Genomic DNA, 23,823 nt, shown 5'->3' with positions numbered 1-23,823 from the left:
AACGCTAAGATCGTCATGAACATTAACAAAACACAACAAATTAACAGATTTTTCCTTATATTTTAACATAAACATTTGACTGATGAAGGTTGTCGCACACTAGCAGAGAGAAGGTACTGCCTGGGAGGCATTTTCACGGACAACATAAACCCATATTCTTTAAATTATTCCTAAAGGTTCAGCCAATCAGAGTGTAGCAAGAATGACACAGCGACAGTAAATTAGACATGATGATATTATATATCAATATCATTGAATTATCAATTATTCTGACAGTTACCTTCTCAATTAATCATTTGGTCTATAACATTTCCTTAAGCCCAAAGTGATATATTCAAATTCAGGACCACAATTTTAGAAATACTGCAACCACCCTATAAAAGGTTTTATTAGCCACCAGAAAAAAGTCTGTAAAGTTGTCTTTTCCACATTTAAAACTATTTCCACAATGCCAGGAATTTAATTCTGGTGGATAATTTCCAAATCCCATGATTTTTGACACATTTGCTTGAAAAATTATTAAAACGATGAATCAGTTTTCAAAATGGATGCAGATTTATTTACTGATTGACTAATTAACTAATTGTTTTAGCTCTAATACCAAGGATGAGAATTATGTGTTTTTGCTGGCATACAAAATGACCACAAACCACATTGCAGGTACAGACTTGTATATTTATGATTTTGATGAAAGTATAGGCTACATACATGTAAGAGAAAACCCTGTAACACCATTGCAAGGTCACTACTGTTTCTACTACTTTCTGAAGAGTCCATTGTTCAGTCATCTGTACACTCTGTTGTCTTGTTAGTCAGCAGCCTGTCAAGATAGAGAAAGAGGGTCATTTGTCACTCGACTCCTGATTGTCCACTGACGGTTGGTCTTGCTCAGCTGCACACACAATCTTCGCCTTGATCTTCTTGTTGGAGGAAATTATAAAGTAGGGACTGAGAGAGGCGTAGCTGGAGGAGAAGAACACCCTCATATCAGCCACCACTGGTGACACCTTCGCCACCGTCAGCATGTAGATCCAGATGATGTTGTCAATCCCGAAGAAGACCACGTACAGAACCACCAAGGTGATCACTGTTTTGGCCGCCCTGGTCTCTGCCCCACCGCCCTGAGAGCGACGGATCCCTCTTACCTTTCGGCTGTGGCGGTGGAGAAGCAGTAGGATGTAAACACTTGAGCCCACCATCAGAGCAACAAAGGCAAAATCCCTCCCAGAGACAGCCACCCCATTAATTACATAGGACAGGTTGTCTCTGAAGTCCACGTGACAGAAGCCCAGGTTGAGGGTAAAGGCAGGGACGGTGCCATTACGTGGAGCCATAGAGAAGAAAGGGGCCGCGATGCATATGGCCATGTTGAGGAGCCACAGTCCTGCAAAGGTAGGGAGGACCAGGGAGGGAAGTGCAGGCTTCAACTTGGACACACGGGGTCCAGCGGGGGCAATGGTGACCGCCTGAAACACACTGAGCATGCAGGTGATGCAGACTGACAAAGCCCGGCCGATGCGGTAGGCGTAGATCACCACCTTACAGCCGGGATCATTTAGCAGGTCCCTCATCCCAAACACAGTCATAGTCTGGGGGACGCAGCGGGTCAGTAGCAGCGTCAGGTTGGCGAAGGCCAGGTGGCACAGGATCATGTCGACAGGAAGAAGCTTAGGTTCGGTGTACATGAGGTGGGCATACGCCAGCAGCACCACAGTGTTCCCCAAGATGCCCACACCTGTTTGCAGGAGGAAGGAGACCCCTTTGATGGTCACACACAGATCCATGACACCAAGGCCTGCAGTGATAATATTTTGAGAAGCAGACAGAGAATCAAATCTGACGTGAATACACTTGCACACAAACATCCTCCAAGTTACCAAAGAGTCTTCAAAAGAAACCCATAATGTAATCTCTTTGATGTATTTCTGGAAAAAATTGTGCTCACCTGAAGAGATGTTGAGATGAAAAGTATAGCCTATTGTGCATTGGATGTTCAATAACCTGTGTAATTGCAATTTATAGTCTTAAATGCCCCTTGAGATCATTAGCTAGCATTGCAGTGTTCAGCCCCCAGTTTGGTAAATTAAAGCAACCAACTAAATCTGACTCAGGTGATCTCAGAGGACAAAGCACCACAAAGGGAATATAGTACAACTGAAGGATGCACATAATTTTTCAATTCTGAATTAAATAATAGTCAGGTGCCCTTATGAATGTTGATTTGAACAGATTTTGCTTTCTGTAATCACTTATCCTGTTTAAATCTACAGGCTGATCTCATGAACCATTCGTACGTATAACTACGAAAAGTAATGCACTGTAATTTGTATTTATTCCATGTATAAGAGACTATATATAGACTGTCCTCACCAAAATAACGGCTGTAGGCCTGCTACCTACCAATACTGTATTTACGCTTGTTGTTAGGCGATGACCCCTAATTGTCGTAGTAATTAATGCGGGAGCAAACCAAGGAACAAGCGAGGAAGTAAGGTGACTGGCATAAGAGCCCCAAAATTTGTGTGGTGGCAGGTTGGGTGGTGGTCAGCAAAATTGTTTAAAAAAAAGTCATTGAGCTGCCTTAGGCCATACGAGTAATCAGTGTTGGGAGTAACAACATGTTACTCTAATTCCACTACTTTTGGTGGTAACAAGAATTGTAAATAATTATGAAATTAAAAAATACAATTACTAAAATTTAAATTCTCCTACTCGTTACTTTTGTCTTGATCATCATTGCAGATAAACGTAGCCGTTTGTCTGCAATGATGGCTGCAAACGCACCCTTCCCAGGATTTTTTCCAGGGTATGATCTAAACGTCAACCTGACCGGAGGTGGCACAATGAATTACATACTGTAAATCAATCAATTTGACTGTCACTGTACACAATGGCTGACAGTTCAGGGAACTGAACTAAAAGAAAATGACTGTCAAATGCCTGCAAAACAGTTAATTTTACTCTGCCATTCCATATTATGTTGCTTGATTTGAATGCCTGTCAAGGCTACAATAAATAGGTCTATCAAAACATAGTCTCACATTTCCAGACCTTCCTCCACAGCGCTGCGGAGGAAGGTCTGGCTAGTCCACACAACATTCTGGGATTGGAGGAAAAACATGCTCTGGTTTATTGGCATTTCTTTAAACCAATCACAATCGTCATGGGCGGTGCTAAGCGCTGGACAGAGCAACAGTGCCTTTGCAAAATAGCCTCGGGAAGGAACTTGTTTTGGTGGAACATGTATACGATCAAAAGTTGTTTTAGTTGTGCAATAGCTGTTTTAGTCGTGCTAGCTGTCTGGATTTACCCTGCAGAGATCTGAGGAGCAGTTAACCATAGTCCTCATACATCCACCGGATTTTAAAATTCCAACACAAAGAAAGAGGAAGGTGAAGGACATCCGGCCAAAATGGGGGACATCCGGCGGGATTTCTGGAAGTCAATCCCAGAAGTGAAACGTCGTCGATATAGACTATTCAAAACATATCTATTTTGCTTTATTATTGTTTAATTATATTTGACAGTTGTCTTGTCCGACACTGTGCCACAGCAACACTAAAATAAAATAGCTATGTGTGCATTAATAAGAGAATTGAAGCAGATATTTAATTAATTAATTACTTTTATATGCAGTAAAACCCAGTAAATGTAACTAAGTTCTAATTTCCAGTAACTTGCACAACACTGTGAATAATGTGAATTCTAAACTTCAGTGTTATTTTCCTGTTTTTAACTTCCACATGTCAGTTTTCAGCTTCTATAGACAGAAAAACTGCACGTTAGTCAAATATTATAATGCTATTTCCCTGTGGAGTTAAAAAAAACAGTTTAAACAACCCCCGCAGAGACAATGGTGTGCGGTTATTGTTGATGCAAAAGCAGCCTGATGATGCCTTGAATGAGCTATCAAGAGGCTTTGACATGCACAGCTGATGCTTCAGTTTGCGCTCCTTTCCTCCCTCCTGTCCTGGGAGCATGTTAAAAGACACAGAGGAGCAAGACAATTAACCATATAACAATGCATGTCTATACTAATTGGGGGCATAGGGACAACCAGCTATTATTAATTTATGTTCTTAACTCTCATCACTGACACATGCTACAACAGAAGTTTGCAATTTGTATCAAGGTATTCCAGCACTATCTCTATAAACTGTTCTCTATTTATGTTTTCTCAGTTGCAAAACTGAGACTGGGTTTGTGTGCTATAACGTTGTTTGAGAAGCTTGTTTTCTCCTGGGAGAGGGCTTTGGAATAAAGCATCATAAGATGTGTTATTTTCCTGTGTCTTTTTCTACATGTTTACATGTTCAGAGAGCTAATTAAAATGGCAAGTTCAAGCATGTCCTTCTCAGGGGATTGCATCATGTACAGTACGCTGCAATCTGGGCTTTTTCCCCCCTGACATGAGACTTTATTTCTTTGTTTATAGCTGATGTAAATAGTTTTTTTTCCCTATAGCACTAATTCAATTTTAATTTTACATTAGCTAATTCCGTTACAACAATATAATTAGAGGTGAAGTTTACATTTATATACTTTAATACAGTTCAGTCAACAACTACATGCAGAATGTTTTGTTTTTTCTGTGCATGCAATAATATATGTGACACATCATATTGTATTCCTGATTAAGGGATGCCTTTATGGATAAAATAGTATCAGTTAATGGTTTTGCATGTATAATAAAATAATTTGCACAATATGAGCTGTACTCAAATGAGATTTCCATACTTTTAATATAACTATGAAAATGTACTTGGTTGCCTTAGGGTTCAGAAATGCATTCTCTTGCACCATTATAGGCTGTACTATCTAAAATCAAGTGTTTAAGTTTAAGTGTTGTTTAGATACAACTCAAGTTAGTTCAGAGATATGTATACTTTTTAACCTTTTTAACCTTTAAGTATGTGCCAGTTAATCTGTCCCACAGCAAAAATGTGGTTTAAGAGGCTTTTGGCTTAGCAGTCTCCCGTCTGATATTGATGGGCCTTAGACTCTTTATTTGCAGTTATCATTGCAGAATTGCCCTCCCACGAGCTTTGATGTTATTTGAATATATCTTTTCTAGCCTTTCTAATATCCTTCTAACTGTAAACATGTATTTTCATTCCACTGAGTATACCGTCACCTATCACATCAAATCTACAGAGATCAGTCATCAGTTTAGGTACCTGTCTGCAATTTTCTCTCAGTTTTCTCTATTCATATCATAGAATTTATAGATTTTTTTGTAATGTTTTTTTTATATACTTTCAAGTCTGTGTGCAATATGTATTTCACCTGGCTGAAAGACAATTTTCTCTTGAAAGACAATAGAGTTAAATTTGAAGTGTTCTGAAGTACAGTGTTGTAGGAAGAAGTTGGATCCTTTACTTAAGTAAAAGTAGCAATATTACACTGTTTAAATACTCCATTACAAGTGGCAGTCCAGCATTTAAAAGTTAATGGAGAAAAATGGCCTGTGTGAGAGTTCTACTGTTATATATTATTGGATTATTGTTAGTGATGTATTATTGTCATTTTAATGTTGCACTTGGTTACGGTGTAGCTAATATTGACTGCTTTACATAATATTGGGTACAAAGCATCATATTGAATGTGTTTTGTACAGTATGTAACTACTAACCAGTACTAGTGGAGTCAAAAGTACAATATTTACCTTTGAAATGTGTGTCTGAGTATATTAAAAAGTAGCATAAAATGGAAATACTCAAGTCAAGTACTTCAAATTTTCACAGTGAGTAAATGTGCTGAGTTACATTCCATAACTGTATTAGGTATAAATTAACCAACTCAACACTATCAATACATGACATCCTCTTATATCGTGTTCAAAATGTAACTTTGTTATTAAATACAAAATATATAAAAATATAAAAGGTTATTGCCCATGTAACTAATCTCAATAATGGTCATATTGTAGTATATTCTCTTTTAATTTCAGTGGAGAACACGTCTCATCATGTACTTGTGAGAAATGGGCTTAATATTCATTACCAATTACCTGCTGTGGGACATGTTGCAGTTAAATCATGCAGTCCACCCACACTTATTTGCCCTTACAATATCTTCACAGGTTAGATTTAATTCCATTTTTAGAACTCTCATTGCTTTGGATGAATTACACAACCATAAATTGAATGCTATGTCACACTCTACAAATGAAATTGTCGGTGATCCATCATGCAAACCGAGTGGATCGGCCTCTGGCTTTTACTTTGTTTCAACTTTCTCCACTGGAGGACACTGTGGTGCTGGTGTTTGACTACTCAACACAAGAGAGGTCTTTTTTAATAGTGGCTTTTAAAATTGATTGCTGAAATTAAAAATACAAAAGGTAATATGAAGGTTCTCATAAGGAAATCTAAATATAGGATCAGTAATTAGAAAGAAAGTATTCAATAGTCTCCACTCAGTGAAACAGTGACACTGAGAAATTGTTTTAATCTTTTTTTGACTATAAACATGTGGCTAATAGATATAATCTCCTCATTAACACCAGTTTCCCTGTCCACTGGTTGGATCTCTGCAAATGAATCCAAACACACTCAGCTTTCACTGTGTTATCCTGTCTGTCTGAAACCCAGTGAGGGGACAGAATCAGTCATCTGAATTGATCTCAAGTAATTGGAGGTTGAGCGAAGAGAAGTCAATGTACCATGAAAAACAGATCCAACAACTGTTACCTGTTTGCAACTATAAGAGCACAAACAACCTGACTACTTCAGAAGAGAGGGATCAAGGACAAGGTCCACTTCAGACTTTGCTAGCTTTAACTGTTCTCAGGTCAGGGTGTGAACTTCTGCAGCAATTCTTTTCTGATATCATTTTGAATACACTTTGTTTATTTCATTGATAAAGTTGCCTTGTACTCTTTTCTATTGCTGCAGGAATGCCATCAGAGGAGTTTGTCCGTGGGATGCTCTACCTGTTCCTCACTGTTGTGGGAGTCCCGGGTAACGCTTCCATCATCCTGGCATTCCTCCTCTTGCTGTACCAGGAGAATCGCCTCCACCCAGCTGATGTCATTGTCCTGCACCTGGCCTGCGTCAACCTCCTGGTGGTTGGTGTTCGCTGTCTGCTGGAGACCCTGGCATCCTTTCGCCTGGCCAACATCTTTGGAGACGTAGGCTGCAAGGCTGTGATCTTTGTCTACAGAACATCGCGTTCCCTCTCGATTTGGCTCACCTTTGTACTGAGTGCGTACCAGTGTCTGAGCGTTGCTTCTCCCGGATCACGCTGGGCCTCCATCCGCACCTTGGTTGCCCAGTATTTGGGATTTTTATTCCTCTTCCTCTGGCTCTCTAACACCTGTATGAGCTCGGCAGCCATACTCTTCTCCTTCAGCACCAAAAATGCCTCCAGCCCAACAGACCATGGCATCAATGTAGAATTCTGCTCTGTTAGCTTTCCTTCACAGTTGTCCAAAGAGGCAAATGGGGCAATCCAGGTGGGCAGAGATGTGGTGCCCATGGCCCTCATGGCCCTAGCCAGTCTGATCATCCTGGTCTTCCTTTACAAGCACAGCCAGCAGGTGAAGGGACTCCGCAGCAGCGATGGGGGTGGGGGAAGTGGTGGGGCCGAGCAACGAGCTGCCAAAGCCGTGGTAGCACTTGTGACCTTATATGTGATTCTTTATGGGGTAGATAATGGGCTTTGGGTGTACACTCTCACTGTGAGGAAGACCATGACTTCCTCGCTGATCTCTGACCTGCGTATATTCTTCTCCTCACTCTATGCAGCACTGAGCCCCGTGGTCATTATTGCATCTAACAGGAAGGTGAATGGCAGGCTGAGGTGTGTAGTGCATGAGAAGCCTGTTCAGGAGCAAGCCACGAGTATTTCTACTATGTGAGGCCTACTGTGATAGCTGATTACTGACAGCAAAGGAAGCCAAGATGGTAAAAACAGAATCTTTCTAAAGTGTGAGTCATGCATAGGTCATTCTGTCTTTGTATGTATTGGGTGTATTATGTTTTGAGATAAGATTTGCAGAAGATACTCTTCTTTTCTCTGTCTCCTTTTTTATCAATTATTAAAATATCTTGTTTAAGTATTTTCAGATATGTTATGAAATAATAACTGACTGCAGCTCTGATTAGAAGGTTTACTTGTGGGCAGGGGGAACCTATTGTCTCGCTGTCTATAATTAAAGACCAAAACTGTCATAACAACACTGAATACAGGTCTGTATGGATCTCCGTTGATCTTGCACTACAGTATGTGGCTTTGTTTGTTTATGTTCTCTCCATCTTAATTGGGTAGAAGAATTATAGCTGGGTGACTTGGGGCTCAATGTAGCTGTCAAATGACTTCCAGCTGCCCATTTAGCTATAATTGAGGCTTTGAATAGAATCTGCTAATGCCAATGAGGCAGGTTTATTATCCAACAGAGAATTTTTTAAAAACCTGATGGGAAAACTATATTCTTTAGAGAAAAAAATATGTTCAATACTCAATACAATGTTGACAATGTATGTGTGAGTTCTTTGGGTGCAGTTATAAGAAGAGTAAACTTTAAAGGACACAAAGCTATGTCTTGGCACAAACACTGAAGAGTTTGCTGTGGATGTGGTAATGTGGGAATTTAGGAGTCATTATGTAATTTCCATGTCTTGGTGAAGCAAGGGCAGAGAGGCAGGGTGAGGACATAACTACCTCTGTGAGTGACAGACATAAAGGAGGGCTGCCAGCACTCTGTGATCCTGCAATAACTCTAAAGTGCAATCAGTGCAGCGCTTTTGAACTACTGTCGCAATGCAGGTGAGGAGAAGTCCACTTTAAGTGTTTGTGCAGAACTGTTGCATTCAACACCAGGTTGACATGAAAAAATATAAAAAGCCATACAATAAAGCTGATCTTTTGTCACAGAGTAACATTCACCTTTATTGTAAAAGTTGCAACCAATAAAACCCTCTTTAACGTGACTTTATTCTTAGGAAAGCTCTCTCCAGATGACAAATTCCATGTGTTTTACCCTTCAAACCACTGAAATCTGATTGACACTTTACACAGACTCCGGTGGAATGAAGGATAGAATACAAGGATGGTTTCATTAGAGTGGCAAGCGTGCTGGCGCCTCCGGTGAGGAGTCACGGAGAATGACATATAGTTGACACGGCTGATTCCCTTCCACGCTTTCAGTGATGTCATTCTTTCTATTTCTGTCGGGAAAGAAATTGCAGATTAGTTAGAAGGAACAAAAACATGAATAGCAGGTTGTTCATGTCTCTTTCAATGTGTGTGTGTGTGTGTGTGTGTGTGTGTGTGTGTGTGTGTGTGTGTATGTGTATGTGTGAGTGTGTGAAGGGTGTGCCGGGCCGGCCTCTCCTTGCACAAGACAGGACCTGTTTTCACCGTTTTCCATCCTTCTGGAGTCTTTTGTGCCTCAATGAATGCAGGGTGCTGTTAAACATGTAGAGACAAAACCCACACTAATGTAACCCTCTATTACTGCCATTACTCTCAAATCACCAACAACCTTGAGCTCTCACGGTTCCCCTCCAAGACTTAATTCTGCAGCTAAAACAGAGCTTGCAACAGCTGAATAAATGTACATTGGTCATCTGTTCAGCCTCTGACTGCATCTCACCGGCTTGACGAAGCAAGATGTGTGAATTGCACAAGCTACCAGGGAAAATAACAAAGCCCCGGTGCCTGACATATTTTTAAAGAAATAAACCTAGAAATGCTAACTTGTCTGTAGTTAGACAAAGTATACAACACAAACCTGTACAAAAGCCACACACGCAAAAAAGCTGTCAAGTTGTCCAGAATGGTCGATTAAGGGTTGCAGTAAATCCCGCCAGCTGATCCACACCTGCTGTGTCTGTCAGTCTGTTTACCTGCACCAGGTACAGGCATATTTGTCCCCCGTGTCCACCAATAGCAATGCAGCAGCAGGGTTAAACCCCACCCCTTTTCTGCCTTGAAGCCAGTCCACACCCTAATATAGTCCTCCTTCACTCAGGAACTGAATGTTAAACCCAAACCCTCTCCTCCCTCGCAAAAAACAACAACTTTCAACATCATGATCTAAATCACTACAATCACTGTGTGCAACGTGCAGAAATGTGTACTGGTTATACTAATGCAGGAGCAAATTGACGACTAATAAGGTAATACATGTAAACAGTGTCAACAAACACCATTCAACAACACAGTAACCTCCCAAAGCCAATTCTAAATAATTTGATAGTCACACATAAAAACATTTTGAGTTATTTTATGTCTAAACTATCAATTAAATCCAGTAACCTTGAAAGTTATTCTTGTCATTAATCCCATAAACTCTCTCTGATGTTTTTCCAGTTAAGAAAACCTCTGGCTGACTATAGCAACTGGAAACTTTGGGGCTTATTACTGGTGAAAATGTGTCAGCAATAAACACATCCTGGGGTACTTTCAAAACCCACATTTTTATGGAAATGACAGACGTAATAAGCCCTTTTTACGTTTGCTGATACCGTCTTTGCTTTTCCTTCAAAGGGATGTTTCTGTAGGCGTGTTGTTTATTCCCTGTTTGAGTGAAGCTCCTGATGGAGAATGCCATAAAAACTGTGCTTTTATGCAAATCACTTCATTTAGTATTTTTTTTAAGTGCGGGACTGATTGTAAAAAAAGAATTTGCACATCATAGAACTGGTTTTAATTCAGAGCAGTGCCCATTTGGGAAAAATATTTCAATTATGTAAAAGCAACATGCTCTAAACTTTACCTCAAAATATATACCAGGAAGTGACATGAGTTTAACACAATTTACACTTCATTTTTTGCACTCTTAAGTTACAGAATTCTATGTGTGTGACCCATTACCTTGCATCCACCCAGTTTAACTGCTTCCCTCAGACAGGCAAACACATACGGTCGTGTTTCAGCTTGCCTGGAATGCTGCATTGCACGAAAGCAAGGAGCTCTGTATTAAAGATGGTGAGAAGAAGACAGAGTTAAGGGGAAACTTTGGCCTGTTCTGTCATGATGAACACAATACTTCTTGATTTATCCTGATTAACATCCATTTTGTAGAAAAGGCTGAAATGCCAGTCTAATATCCACATAAATCTGCAGGCTCTGGGGTTTAATGGTTGCTTTTATAGTTCTGACAGCCTGCTTTTACAAGATTAATCAAGTGGCAACAAATGAAAGGAATAGTTTCTGTTTGCTTCTGAGAGTTAGATGAGAATATCGATATCACTCTCATACTTTATGTTCCACGTAGCTAGAGCCAGTTGAGATAACAGCTAGCCTTTCTCTGTCCAAAGGTAACACAACCTCTAAAGAGCACTAATTAATAACACAATCTTGTTAGTTTGTTCTGTATAAAAAACTCTCTAAAGTCTCTAAAGCTCAGCTGCTGGCTGTAGCTTCATATTTACTGTATAGACCTAACTCTCGAAAGAGAGCGAATAAGCCTTTTTCCCAAAATGTCAAACTACTCCTTTAAAGGTAAGTTTATAGAAATGTTACATGACAAAGCCTCTTTCAATTCAGTCAAAACCCACTCATCAGAGAGAAAACATTAAAAGCAGGTGGAGAAAAGAGCTACATTTTGCAAAACAGACAAACATGGCTGTCCAAATAAGCATTAGCAGTGAAACTACTACTCTACCTTTACAATGTCTGCATAATGCCTGACAGGGAGGCTGTATAGCAGATAATGCCTGTTTCCAATGTACCAGCAAGGACATGGACCACACTGAAGGAGGGTGGGGGGTGGGGTGGAAGGCTCGGAGGCCCCAGGGCAGCAGCTTGCTGCAACTCCACCACTCTCAGGTAAGATATGCACTGCTGTGCTGAGACTTGAAAGACATTCAAGATGCACTGCACCCTATCCAGCAGTGTATCACAATATAAGGAAGAAAGAGAGAGGAAGGAGTGGAAAAGAATAGGTTAGGTTGCTGAGTTAGAGAAAAAAAAAACTATAAACAGGCATGGAAATGTTGTCATATAAACTTCTGAGAAATAACTGAATATTAATAATCTTTCAGGAGAAAGACGGGAGTGACAGTTTGAATTGGTTGAACTGAAAGCTGAGACCTGCCCTGATGTGATCCAAGTATCAGCATGTGCTATACGTCAGTATTCACTCAACATGTGGCTTATCATTTATTATTCAGGGGTGGATTTTTTTCTTTTTATTAGTCTTCAGGTATTCTCACTGAGATCAAGATATCTGTTTATAGCGAAACATACATTTCAAGAGAGAAGCAAATATATCAGGGAGGAACTGGCTTTCCTGACATGTCAGTTTGCAGAGATTTATCCTTTGATGAGCCAATCCAGTGTCCCTCTAGGACGCTGGTTAATGCTGAATGATGTGTGAATACGTAAACCATGCGCCCAGATTTTTAATCTCTTAAAATGATTGTGGTTAAAAGGCATGGACGAGGCTTGAACCGAGGGTTTAAAAGTTGAATTAAATTGCAGAAATCATAGTGAAGCTGTATCTGCCACCGCCTGCTCGGTACATTATTTCTTTATTTAGAATTAAATGCCTGAAAACAGAACCAAATGCAAAATTCAGCCTTAAAAACGGAGTGACATTCCCAAATATCATGCAACACTGACATTAAGACAGGTTCTTCATACAGTAGTTGCCCCAAAACAGCTCAAATACAGGATATTTACATCTTCTCTATGAATAAATGCCCAATGTTGATTTGAATTATACTATATGTGAGACTTTGACATTTTTATTTTATAAAAAACAATTGGTTGTAAATCAACCAGCAGATCCAACAAAGACCTTTAGTCAAAAGGTAACATAACCTTCTTCATGTCAAATTCACACTGTAGCAGTAAAATGGATCCTGCCCTTTATCTTTCCCATCTTCCCCCCTAACTGCTACAAAGGTGGAATTTTCCACGAGCCACTTCCCTGAGTTCGCCGTGGAATGCAGACAAGATGGAGCAAGCCTACAGAGTGCGGCATCTCCTCAGTAACAGTATGTTGAGGTGCTGAGCTTGTGCACACCATGTCCAACTCCTTTATTCTCCCTTCAGGGGGTTTGTTAAGCTATTACTCAAAGTGTGGCTCTGCCCTGTAGTGTGCCACTGTTGCTGTTGATTGTCACGAGGATCCCGCAGAGAGCCGGTTTAGGATCTCAGCTGTCTCTGATTTTGTCCAGTAACCAATTAATGTAGTCTGAATGTCGTTAACATCTATTTTGCTTCAGTAGTTTGATGCATTTAGTGATTTCAACGAATAACTCGATATGTTTGTCCTCATAAGTAACTCACACAAAAAGGCCTAAATTTAGCAAGGTGTTAACACAACTCTAAATTCAAAGTAGTTGGAAACGACTGCTCTATTAAACAGATGTAGATTGCTATCTGTGCCTCAGAGCAACAGACCTTGTAAAGTTATACAGAGCGGGCATGTGCTGACATAACAGCCACACATATCTCATCTTGCTCGTGTCACCCTTCACACGGGGGAAAGGAATTGCAGAATAATGTACGGAGTAAATGACAAGAACATTGTGCCTCTTTGGAGCCAAAGTTGCTGTCAGAGTGTAACAGTCTTAGTAGAGTACATTTTCAGTTTCCATTTACTGTATAGAGCACTTAAATGCATCACACAGGTGACAAATTGCCTGGAGTGGTGAGTTGATGGCATGTGATGATAGGGAGTGTTACTCCAACATACTTGAAAAATGGAGTCTCCTTGTGCTTTTTCAAAACAAGTGGTGTCACTCCACCCACTTAAGGCTGAATAATTCTGATGAATCATCTGTGCATGGTGCAGCTGCTGTCAGAGTAATTACAAAAGTGTTGCACACACGCAACCATATCAGAGTTTATATCAGTCGAGTGTATCACAGACTCACACTAGTCTAGTGTGAGTCTGTGATTTTATGGGAAGCAAAATCGTCTTATGAGACGAATTTGCTTCCCATGTTCTGCTGAGTTGGACCACCTCCCAAATTAAAGACACACTGACTAGTTTTGTTGTAGCCGCCCCATTGTGCTGCTAAAGCCCAAAATGTCCAACCAGCTTACTTTGGACTTGACTTTTGAAATCATTATTTGTGAGCTGGGAGCACATTTTGGTAGTTTGGGTCACTGTATAACAAAATCAGGCAGTGTACCTCTAAGTATATTGAAATGGGGCAGGAGAGAGTGCCACCTGTTGATTCTTTATGGTACTGCAATGTAGGGGCAACTTGAATAATACCACTGCAGTTGTGATATAGGGTAGATTCCTAAATATAAATAAATCTTGGAAATTAGACTGAAATCAATATTATTACAAAAATCTTCAAAACATATATTTCACAATATGATAAATGTATGCATTAAACTGACGGTCAATGCAGTGAACTGTGTTCCACTGTTATGTATTGCAAGACCCTATACACATGTAAACCAACAACTTTAATAAATCATTTTGTGAGTTTTTAACTTGCTTGGAAACACTAATTTGTACAGCAGAGTTTTGTGACTTTGTGTGACTTTTACTCACTTTATTTACAAGATATAATTCATATAGACAGACAGCACTGGTACCATATTTATTTAATATATATATATATATATATATATATATATATATATATATATATATATACACACACACACACCGGTATATCTGTACTATTTGTCAATATAAACTTCTCATAATGAAGGTCTCAGTGAGTTAAAGTGATTGACCGTAATTACTAATAGCTAATAAAATAGTAGCTCTATTTCTAAACAAACGAAACTTTAAGTGCATGGCTGAAATAATTAATTTACGAGGGAAACCTCTAACTTCCCATCAAGTAGAGTGCACACAACACACTAAAAGATGGCAGCTTTATCATATTTTGCACCCAGAGATCCAGAAACCAACCAGCACATGTTGCAGCACACTATACTGGACTACTACCTGGCCCCTGCCGTTCTGTATGTCAGTAAGTATGTGGTCATTTTAATATATGAATATTCACCACGTGAGCACAATATTAACTAAAATAATAATAATTATTGTCATTTTGACAGGGGCAACACGATTATACAATAATGCAAAAAAGTTGTTATTGTATTTTAGTGAGATTTAAGAAAGGCAAATGACACAGTGAACCTGGGACTTTTGGAGCCCCTGGAGGCCTGGGGGCCTGGGGCAGGTGCCTGCTTTGCTCGTTTGGTGATCCAGCCTTGCTTAAGTGTTGAGTTTGGGTTGATTTTGGTAATGAATGTTTGTACTTGTGACATAAAAGGCATATATATTCATAATGACGTCCACAGCATGACCCAGCTCTAAATCTATTTAATAGATTCATGTCTCAAACTATCATTTTGAAGAGCCTAAAACTTTCACCAAACTTTGACAGACTGGTTAAAAAAAGTCCTACTCACAAAATGTAGATTTTAAAGATTTTCTCGCCTTTATAATATATAGTATATTTTCAAATCTGTTTAAGCTTTTGTAAGAATTTAAGTTGTTGCGCTGTCAAAACTCTGAGCAGTTTGCAGCTTTCTCGAGAACCGCTCATCCAAACAATGTTTGAGTTTGCTACAATGTAATATCTCCAGTCTCTCTTTCTTCATCTGTTCTGTTTATCTGTACTGTAGCAAGTGATGGAGAGCGAGCTCTAACCAGCATGACACAGCAGGCTGTGCAACAGTTAATAGGCGTCGCCTCTCAATATGCTACACAGTGTGTACATAACCACTTCTTATAAAAATGTCCCGTAGATCTCAAGAGCTCACACTCAACACTACACTTCCCTGGGTCCTGAGCTATACACCTGCCAAATGTGAAGTCAATTGGATGAACGGTTGTTGAGAAAAACGAAGGACAGACAGAGACTCCTTCCATTTTAGGTAGATAAGTAAATCAACACAAATAAGAGGACGGCTGAAGTGTAAATGTATGGTTCCATTCATAATAATAAAGATATTTTTAGGTAAGTAGGCAGTGAAGGCCACCAGTTCTCTTCGGTGTCACAGGTTTTGTTCAAGTCTCAATTAATTGAATAATGTATGGATTTATTTGTGTAGAGAAGCGCCACAGTAAGCCAGATGATCAATGACACAGCAGTATGCCCAGATTAGCCTTTAAAGAACTGCCAGGTTAGTTTTTTACCCGCACTTCTCGTATCATTAGAAACTATTGTCACGATGCAGTATTTTCGACTGAAATTCATGTCCTAGTAAGTACAGAGTTGATGAACAGGCAGGCGCTGGTCAGAAATTGTGTGTCTAACAGTATGACACCAACATGCAGTAATTCTGCCACTAACTTCTCAAAACTAAACTAAACCAAACACCAAACTAAAGTTGAATTTTATCTACTTGAAACATTTATTTTATTTTATAAGTTGCCTTGCCTTCAAGAAAAGAGAAAAATCCCTATCCATCTAATTTCATTTAAATCAATAAACCCATAAATAATTGCTTATAGGTTTGCTGTCACGGATAATTACACAGCAGTGCTCTTTGTCTCTAATTTTCCATTAAACACAAGACATGTTTCCAACAGCAAAGATCAACATACGACCCCTCCTCTACTGTACGTCTTCTACCACCAGTCACTTGTCTTCAAAACACACACACACACACACACACACACACACACACACACACACACACACACACACACACACACACACACACACACAGCAGATTTGGATGATTTATACAAAATTTAAATCAACTAATAAATGATGATGTATTTTACAAGTAGATCAAACAACCCAGCAGTATATAAAACAATTCAAATTAACCCCACCTTTACCAGCTGCAACATTAAAGTGAATATATTAATGCATAATTTATTGGAATATTAAACGCATGCACGCAAAAACACACACATCTGGTTGATTTAGGTGGATAGTGTGACACCATTTCACCTCAGGCTTCCCCCTCTACCCCCGTATGGTCCTTCACAAGACACTCATTAACTGTGGAGGGCATTGGACACATCACCTCATCAACTCCCCACAGGACCGAGGCCCTATACCTGACCCTGGCAAACGTCCAAACCAGTAGCCAATCGGGCCTTAGGAGGGGAGAGAGGTTGGGTTATGGGATGAAGGTCAACGTACTGCAGCCTCACTGCATGCTGAAGAGCTCTGCTGCTTTTGAGACAGGAGGAGTTGTTTTTTCTCTCTCTCTCTATCTCTGACCTCTGAGGATACATCCCTCTGACACTGAAAAACACAAAGTCAAACACTTTGTATTCACATCTTCAGGCTTGGGTTTCAGCCCAGGTTCATAATTGATGGTCTGTTTATGAGAAATCATTAGAAATGTAATGTGAAATAGAGTCCTGCTGTTTTTAATTGCTGTGTTTTATAGGAGATGCTCTGAAACATTAAAAAAACGCTTGTAGCTGGTTTTACCAACAGTATGAAACTCTGTCAGGCAGACGAAGCAGACCTCTCTCTCCTTTAGATCTGAAAGCAAGACCACCATTCACTGACACTTTCATCTGAAAAGAGTAGGCGGAGGCAGAAAAAGAAAAGTCTATTTATGAGGAAGATGGAGTTTTTTAATGATTACTAGCCATTCATTGATCTCCAGAAGAACTCCAAGACAGGAACAAAGAACGCTTTGAGTGGGACAAACCCTGCTCCTGCTTCAACATCAGAAATCGGTAATCAAGCCTCTGACTCAAATGTCTGTTCTTGATTTACTTAACAAGTAAAACTCAGCCTTTGCTTTTTCTTGGCTAAATTTAGGTTAGAACAGTGGTTCCCAAACTAGGAGGCTTCAACGTCTGCCTTACGTGAAACATATTTGTATCTACAAAAGGGGGCCCCCGCAGAATAACATTGGCTTCACAAGCCTAAACTGAAGTAACTTGAACTGTATCACTTACTATATTATTTACAAAGAAAATATGACTCAACCAATTCATATAGGCTACTAAACATCGTGCCAAAATATTAACAATGACGTTGCAACCAATTACTAGCCAACCACCGCTAAGGAAAAATTCAGGACATAGACGACACCTTAGCAGCGACACCCCATAATATAACAGGGGTGGGCCACCGCTGCTAAATTTATATAGTTAATACATAAATATATATAACTTTTTGAGCTGGCGGAGGAAAACTACTGTATGTCTTCCACCACCAGCCACTCCTCAGCCTTCCCCACACACACACACACACACACACACACACACACACACACACACACACACACACACACACACACACACACACACACACACACACACACACACACACACACACACACACACACACACACACACACACACACACACACACACACACACACACACACACACACACACACAGTTAGTTTAGAGTCCTGCATTTATATTGGCAGTCAGAGTCTGTTATGTTACTAAGACTAGCACCAGGGGCACCAGTGTACCAGGTTTTAGAAAGCATGTTGTTAATTTTGACTGCCTGTATTCTATGCTGTAGAACATTTAAAATCTATGACATAAAGAGTGATTGACTCCTAGTTCCTATAACTTATCAAAATGTTTTGTAGTTACAGTAAGATCGTATTAAAAACAAAGCTATAGTCCAGAAAGAGAACCCGTGCATAAGTGGCAGGAGCTGCAGGATGGAATGGAGACAGATACAGACCTATTTGCCCTGTATGCAAACTGGCGAAGGTCTAAGCTGACTGCGTTGGATAGGTGTTTACACACTAGACGCTCAATGATTTTTATTATTACAGATGTTAATGCGACAGGTCTGTAATAATACAGGCAACTGATGTTGGATTTCTTGGGCACAGGAATTATGACAGCGTATTTAAAACATGCAGGAACTTTGCATTCCATGTCAAACCTGTTAAAAATATCAGTGAAGACTGTAGCATGCAAGTTCATCTATGCTATCTGCCCAGTATCAATGACTGACAGACAAAGCTAACAACTAGCTTGCATAGTGGGTCATTTTGCAGCCAAAGAGCCCGATATTTTCCTCAGGAGCTGGTAGAGACTAACAACAAAGCTAGAGGAAGAGTGAATATTGCTAACTAAAATACTAAATAACTCCAAATTAATAATAATGTTGCCCTGGGTCTCCTTTGCTAACACATTCTCCATATCAACTTATGTAATGACATAGTGATAATATGTGTTGTGTGTACATGTTGTTGTACAGCCTCCAAGTGGGCCTTTTTTAAATCTTAAAATAATGTTGCACAGGTAAATGACTTGCTAAATTGAAATAATTCAGTTATTTTTGTCAGTGAGATCAAGGTAAAGACACACCAGGAGAAAAACATTTTTAGTGGATACAGACAATGGTGTATTCTTATTTTATATTTTGCACAGGTTTGAGGTGATTTCAGAGGATTTGTCATTTCAAGTTCATGAAGCCCTGATTTCGTATTACTGCTGTTTTTCTGCATCAACATCTCACATTAAATGGACTTTATTTATACATACACTATAACACAAAAGGTCAGCCTCTGCTAAGAAAGCATAATGGATTGCAGAACAGCACAAAAGTGACACCTGCCAAATGTGAATGTATTCTCTGGTTTGTCTGCAATCTGTCACATTTGCAATACATTACAATGTTCAGCGTCAGCCCTCCCTATGGCAAACATGCTGTTCCTTGCTACAGTGCATTATAAAAGGTTGCAAATGGGCTAATTTGCAGCTTTGACAGCACCAGCCTCAGCAAAGGCGGGTAGTAATAGGTTTTGAGGTGCCGCTTCAGCGACTGCTGTGATGGGAACGCTGTGGTTGAAAGTAGGCATAGGTCAGGCTTCCCTGGAAACTCTGACAAATTAAAAACAGAAAACCTTTGACATTTATCATGCTAGGAGTCTGCAAAGGTCATTGCCTGTACTTGCTGCTTTCATTTTCCTTCCCCGTCCCCCCTGGACATGTTTTTCTGTGATTGCTGGAGCTGCAGCAGGGGGAATCAGGAGCTGTGATTTCAGAGAAATACTCTCACGATGACAACATTTCTCATACAAGAAGCAGATATATGGAGTAAACAGAAATGTAAACTTATGGAGTCCCTCTGCTGCTGCTCTCCCATTACCTCTTATTTATTTACCACACCAGTGAAAGGCCAGTTGTTAGTGAGCCTATCATGATGATTAGTTATCACATCAGTTTCATCAGGATGCTATTAAGAAGTAAACTGCTGTTGTGTAAAGAACAACCACGGGTATGTAATAACACGCTAAAATTCATTTCTGATTTCCTCGCAATACATCATTCCACACCATAAACACTGAAAACTTGTAATCCAACTGGACCATGACTGTCTCATTTAAATGTTAATAGAATTCCCATCATTCATAATTTAATGTGCTCCCTGGCATTTTCCGTTCATCTCGGCAATGCTATCTTATGTGACAAGCCAATTTATGGCTGGAGCTGACCAAATTGCTTTAGCATTGTAATGCTAACACCATAATAAATCCTTCACGTACTCTTCCTTCTCAGGTGATAAAAAAAATATAATAGAAATTTATACAGTACACGTTCACCATGTAATCCATTTTCATTGATTTCCCTGGCGTTACACATACCGAGAGATTGTGTCTTCACGTCGGATACGATGCAGCTGGAGAAACATTACATCTGAGGAATGTGACAGAGATTGCCCTTTTTGCCCTCTTGTTCTCAGAGGTGGCATTAGTGGGGCTGAAAGCAGTGTGAGAGATGACACAAGCAGTGCTATGAAGACGAATCAGACAGATTATAGCTTTGAAGAGAGAGAGGAAAGAGAGCAGGGCCAGGCTTAATGCTGGTAGGTGTCATTTTGTGTGACCTTTCTGGGAATTACCACTGTGCATGACCCAGAGCATGTCTGCTTGTCACTGAGAAAAGTCTGGGGCTTCTGCTGCTGTTTCCCCTCCTCATCCTTCTTCTGGCAGACATCATGGCCCAACTCAGCCTCCTGATGCCCGACTACCTTCCAATTGACCTGATCACGGCCAATAACTCTGATAATCCCTCAGTTCTCATTAGCTCCGTCACACAACTTGAACTGAAATTTAAATTCTACGGGCTCCGTCTGTGTCTATGAGGTAGCTTAACCTTTGATAATAAGTCGCCAAGTCTTAGCAGAGAAAACCCGGGATTAGTAGACTCGTGGAAGCTTTTGTGAGAGAAAGGCAGCATCAAAAGTTGATCATCATTTAGGTGGGGGAATATGAATGTGGATTCACCCAAGATACAGGCTGTTGAAGCTTGAAATCCTGTGATTAAGACATGTAATCCTATGTTAATTGTAGGATGGCAGCATGTATGTTTAAATGGTGATCACTCACTATACATGCTATTTCAATCCAGGCATATCAAATTTTCTTTAAAGGATAGGTCTGTTGATATTTTATATTTTTCTTTTTGTCAATAAATCCCATAAAAAGACCAAAACCAACAATGTGTCCATCTTTTCATATTTTCCAACATCCCTACCATGTTTAAGGCACTCAGCCCCAAGCATACTGGTCCCTGTTAAAAGAGTATCGTAAAAACAGTTCAAATATATAGTAACATTTGTTTTGTTTTTAAAGGATCAGTAATTTCCTTACTGGTATTTTTAGCAAACATTACTCAAACTAAATGGTGCATTTTTAGGGATGACTTTCCACTGCTGATTAATATTCATTTAGTGCTATAGTGAGTATTTATGGCAGCAGGACAGTGTGTGTTAGATCAACTGGAAATAAACAGTGCCAACGATCATTGAAATTATGCAAAATGTCACTTAGTTTAACAGTGTGGCTCAATGATTTGCTTTTAATAGTTTTTGGAAAACAATGGCAGTCAATGGCACAGAGGAAAAGCTACAGCATATCAGACTTTGGCTACACAGACAACACTTGTTAGCAGTATCAATTCATTGTTTGTTTTGGTATTTTAATGGGATTTTGGGACAAAAGAAAAACACATTAGTTGCCATCCTCTAAAACAATAGCTTCCAACATTTTGTGAAACAAGGTTATTTGCTTTCTTGCTGAGATAAGAGGATTGATACCATGTCTGTATTTTTTTAAATTGCTACTGCAGGCAGCCAGTTACCTTACGCAGACTGAAAACAGAGGTAAACAGCTCACCTGACTCTGTCCAAAAATCTGCCTACTAGCCACTCTAAAGCTCACTAATTAACACAATATATGTTTAATATCGATAAAAAAACAAAGGATGTTGTTACCTTTGGACATAGTCAGGCTAGCTTTTTCCTCCTTTCCAGTCTTTGTGCTAAGCTAGCTAACCAGCTGCTGGCTTCAGCTACATATTTACTTTACTGAGCATGAGATTGGTATCCATCTTCTCATCTTACTTAATAAAACGGAAATAAAATAAATATGTGTATTTCCCAAAATGTTGAAGCATTGCTTTATACATAGATGTTGCATTAGTATAATATTAACAGTTAATAAGATTCTATAACGAATTAAGTGTTTGGTTTTCTACATCCACAACAACAAATCCTGAACAATGACTATTAAAGCAAAGGGGAACCAAGTTGGAGTGGAGGGGGGCTTGTCTAACAACTTGTCCCACTGAGCAGAGCTAAAACAAAACCAGCTTGAACTGCTGTCAAAGTGTTCGCAGGAAGCCACCGTCGCTCACAAAAATAAAATTACTCATCTTGCAAGGAACGAGGTCCAATTACTTCAAATTAAGCAAATAGGAAGATAGAGATAGAGACGCATAGGGAGAGACAAAGTGGGAATGATGTTTTAAGTTAATGTCTGTAGATGTGCATCAATTGCAATGATTTCTATTTGAAGACATCCAACATAAATCACTTTTTCTTTCCCTCAACATGTTTCTCCCTGAGGAGGGGTTTCATATGTTCATGACAGCACTGTGTTTATGTTTTCTCCTCTCTTCACATCCATGTCTGTATTTGATGTCCTCCCCAATCTAACCTTTGGACATGATGTGTTTGAGGGACAGATGAGAGGAAATGATTCATTCATCAGACGAGACCCAGCATACAAATCCCAGCTGACCTACTGATCAGATAGTTGATATTGCAGATCTTCCTTGGGGCGGGTGTCGGGCTACGCTTATTAGAGCTTTCAGCGAAGGATGGTGTGCAGGTCATCATCTCTCCTGTAGTGACTCTGTGCGACAGCAAACACAACCTAGCCTCACCTCTGAATATGTGCACATTGCACCACCATTCAAACGTCAAACCAGATAAGGAACTGCTGGGATGATAGTGTGATATGAAAGCCGAGCAGGCCTGTCAGAGCAGTAATTATTTACTCCAAGAGGAGATATGGATTTGGCCTCAGGTGTGTGTTTTCTTGTTTCTGAGGGCATTCTGTGGGTAAATGTGTCACATCAGAACTTTGCGGCAGCAGATATATACTCATCAAAACTTTTGTGATTGCTTTGGACCGGCAATTTCAAAACAAAGCGCAGAGGAAGATGACTGAGTGCAGCTGTCCGTGGTGCTGAAATTGACATACAAAGAGACTTGAGTGTGTTTGCTTTCCCTCTCTATAGGTTTGACAGACATTGCATTACATTGCATAAAATTATGGGGTGCTTCTGAATAAAAAAAAGCCTGATCAACACAATGTCCATCAGAGGACTTTTTTCTTCAAGTGCATTCGGTGCCAGATAAACACATTAGTGAGCTGCATTTTCAAACGCATAGCAGAAGGCAGATGATAACACACCTGAAATAATAGTTTTTTTTAATGTACTTTGACTATAACATTCTTTTTAATTTGAGATTTCTTTCCTATTAGTTTCTCTAAATCCTGCTACACCTGCAATAGTCCAAACTGGGGACATGCCGACCAGCATCTACTGTAAGTAATACACTGACTCTGGAGAAGTAGGCCTACCTCATACCACCCCACTTCAAAAAAATCCCAACTATCCTTTTCAGTATTGGGCAAATACAA

At 39.7% G+C, this 23,823-nt stretch overlaps 2 protein-coding genes across 2 annotated transcripts; one reads left to right on the top strand and one right to left on the bottom strand.

Annotated features, from left to right (window-relative positions):
* Positions 1 to 842: 842 nt before the first annotated feature.
* Positions 843 to 1,802, bottom strand: ora1 (olfactory receptor class A related 1). Its single transcript, XM_078247509.1, has one exon. It carries the CDS (start codon positions 1,782 to 1,784, stop codon positions 843 to 845), a length of 942 nt encoding a protein of 313 aa, XP_078103635.1. The 5' UTR covers positions 1,785 to 1,802.
* Positions 1,803 to 6,722: 4,920 nt separating this feature from the next.
* Positions 6,723 to 8,119, top strand: ora2 (olfactory receptor class A related 2). The gene is made up of 2 exons (XM_078247508.1): positions 6,723 to 6,792; positions 6,897 to 8,119. The coding sequence occupies exon 2, from the start codon at positions 6,899 to 6,901 to the stop codon at positions 7,859 to 7,861; it is 963 nt and encodes a 320-aa protein (XP_078103634.1). The 5' UTR covers positions 6,723 to 6,792; positions 6,897 to 6,898; the 3' UTR covers positions 7,862 to 8,119.
* The last annotated feature ends 15,704 nt before the right edge of the window (positions 8,120 to 23,823 follow it).

Source organism: Sander vitreus, chromosome 4, assembly GCF_031162955.1.
Source record: "Sander vitreus isolate 19-12246 chromosome 4, sanVit1, whole genome shotgun sequence".
In the NCBI taxonomy this organism is placed as follows: domain Eukaryota; kingdom Metazoa; phylum Chordata; class Actinopteri; order Perciformes; family Percidae; genus Sander; species Sander vitreus.
Note: the sequence above shows the minus strand (reverse complement) of the source record. Positions and strands in the feature narration are given on the sequence as shown.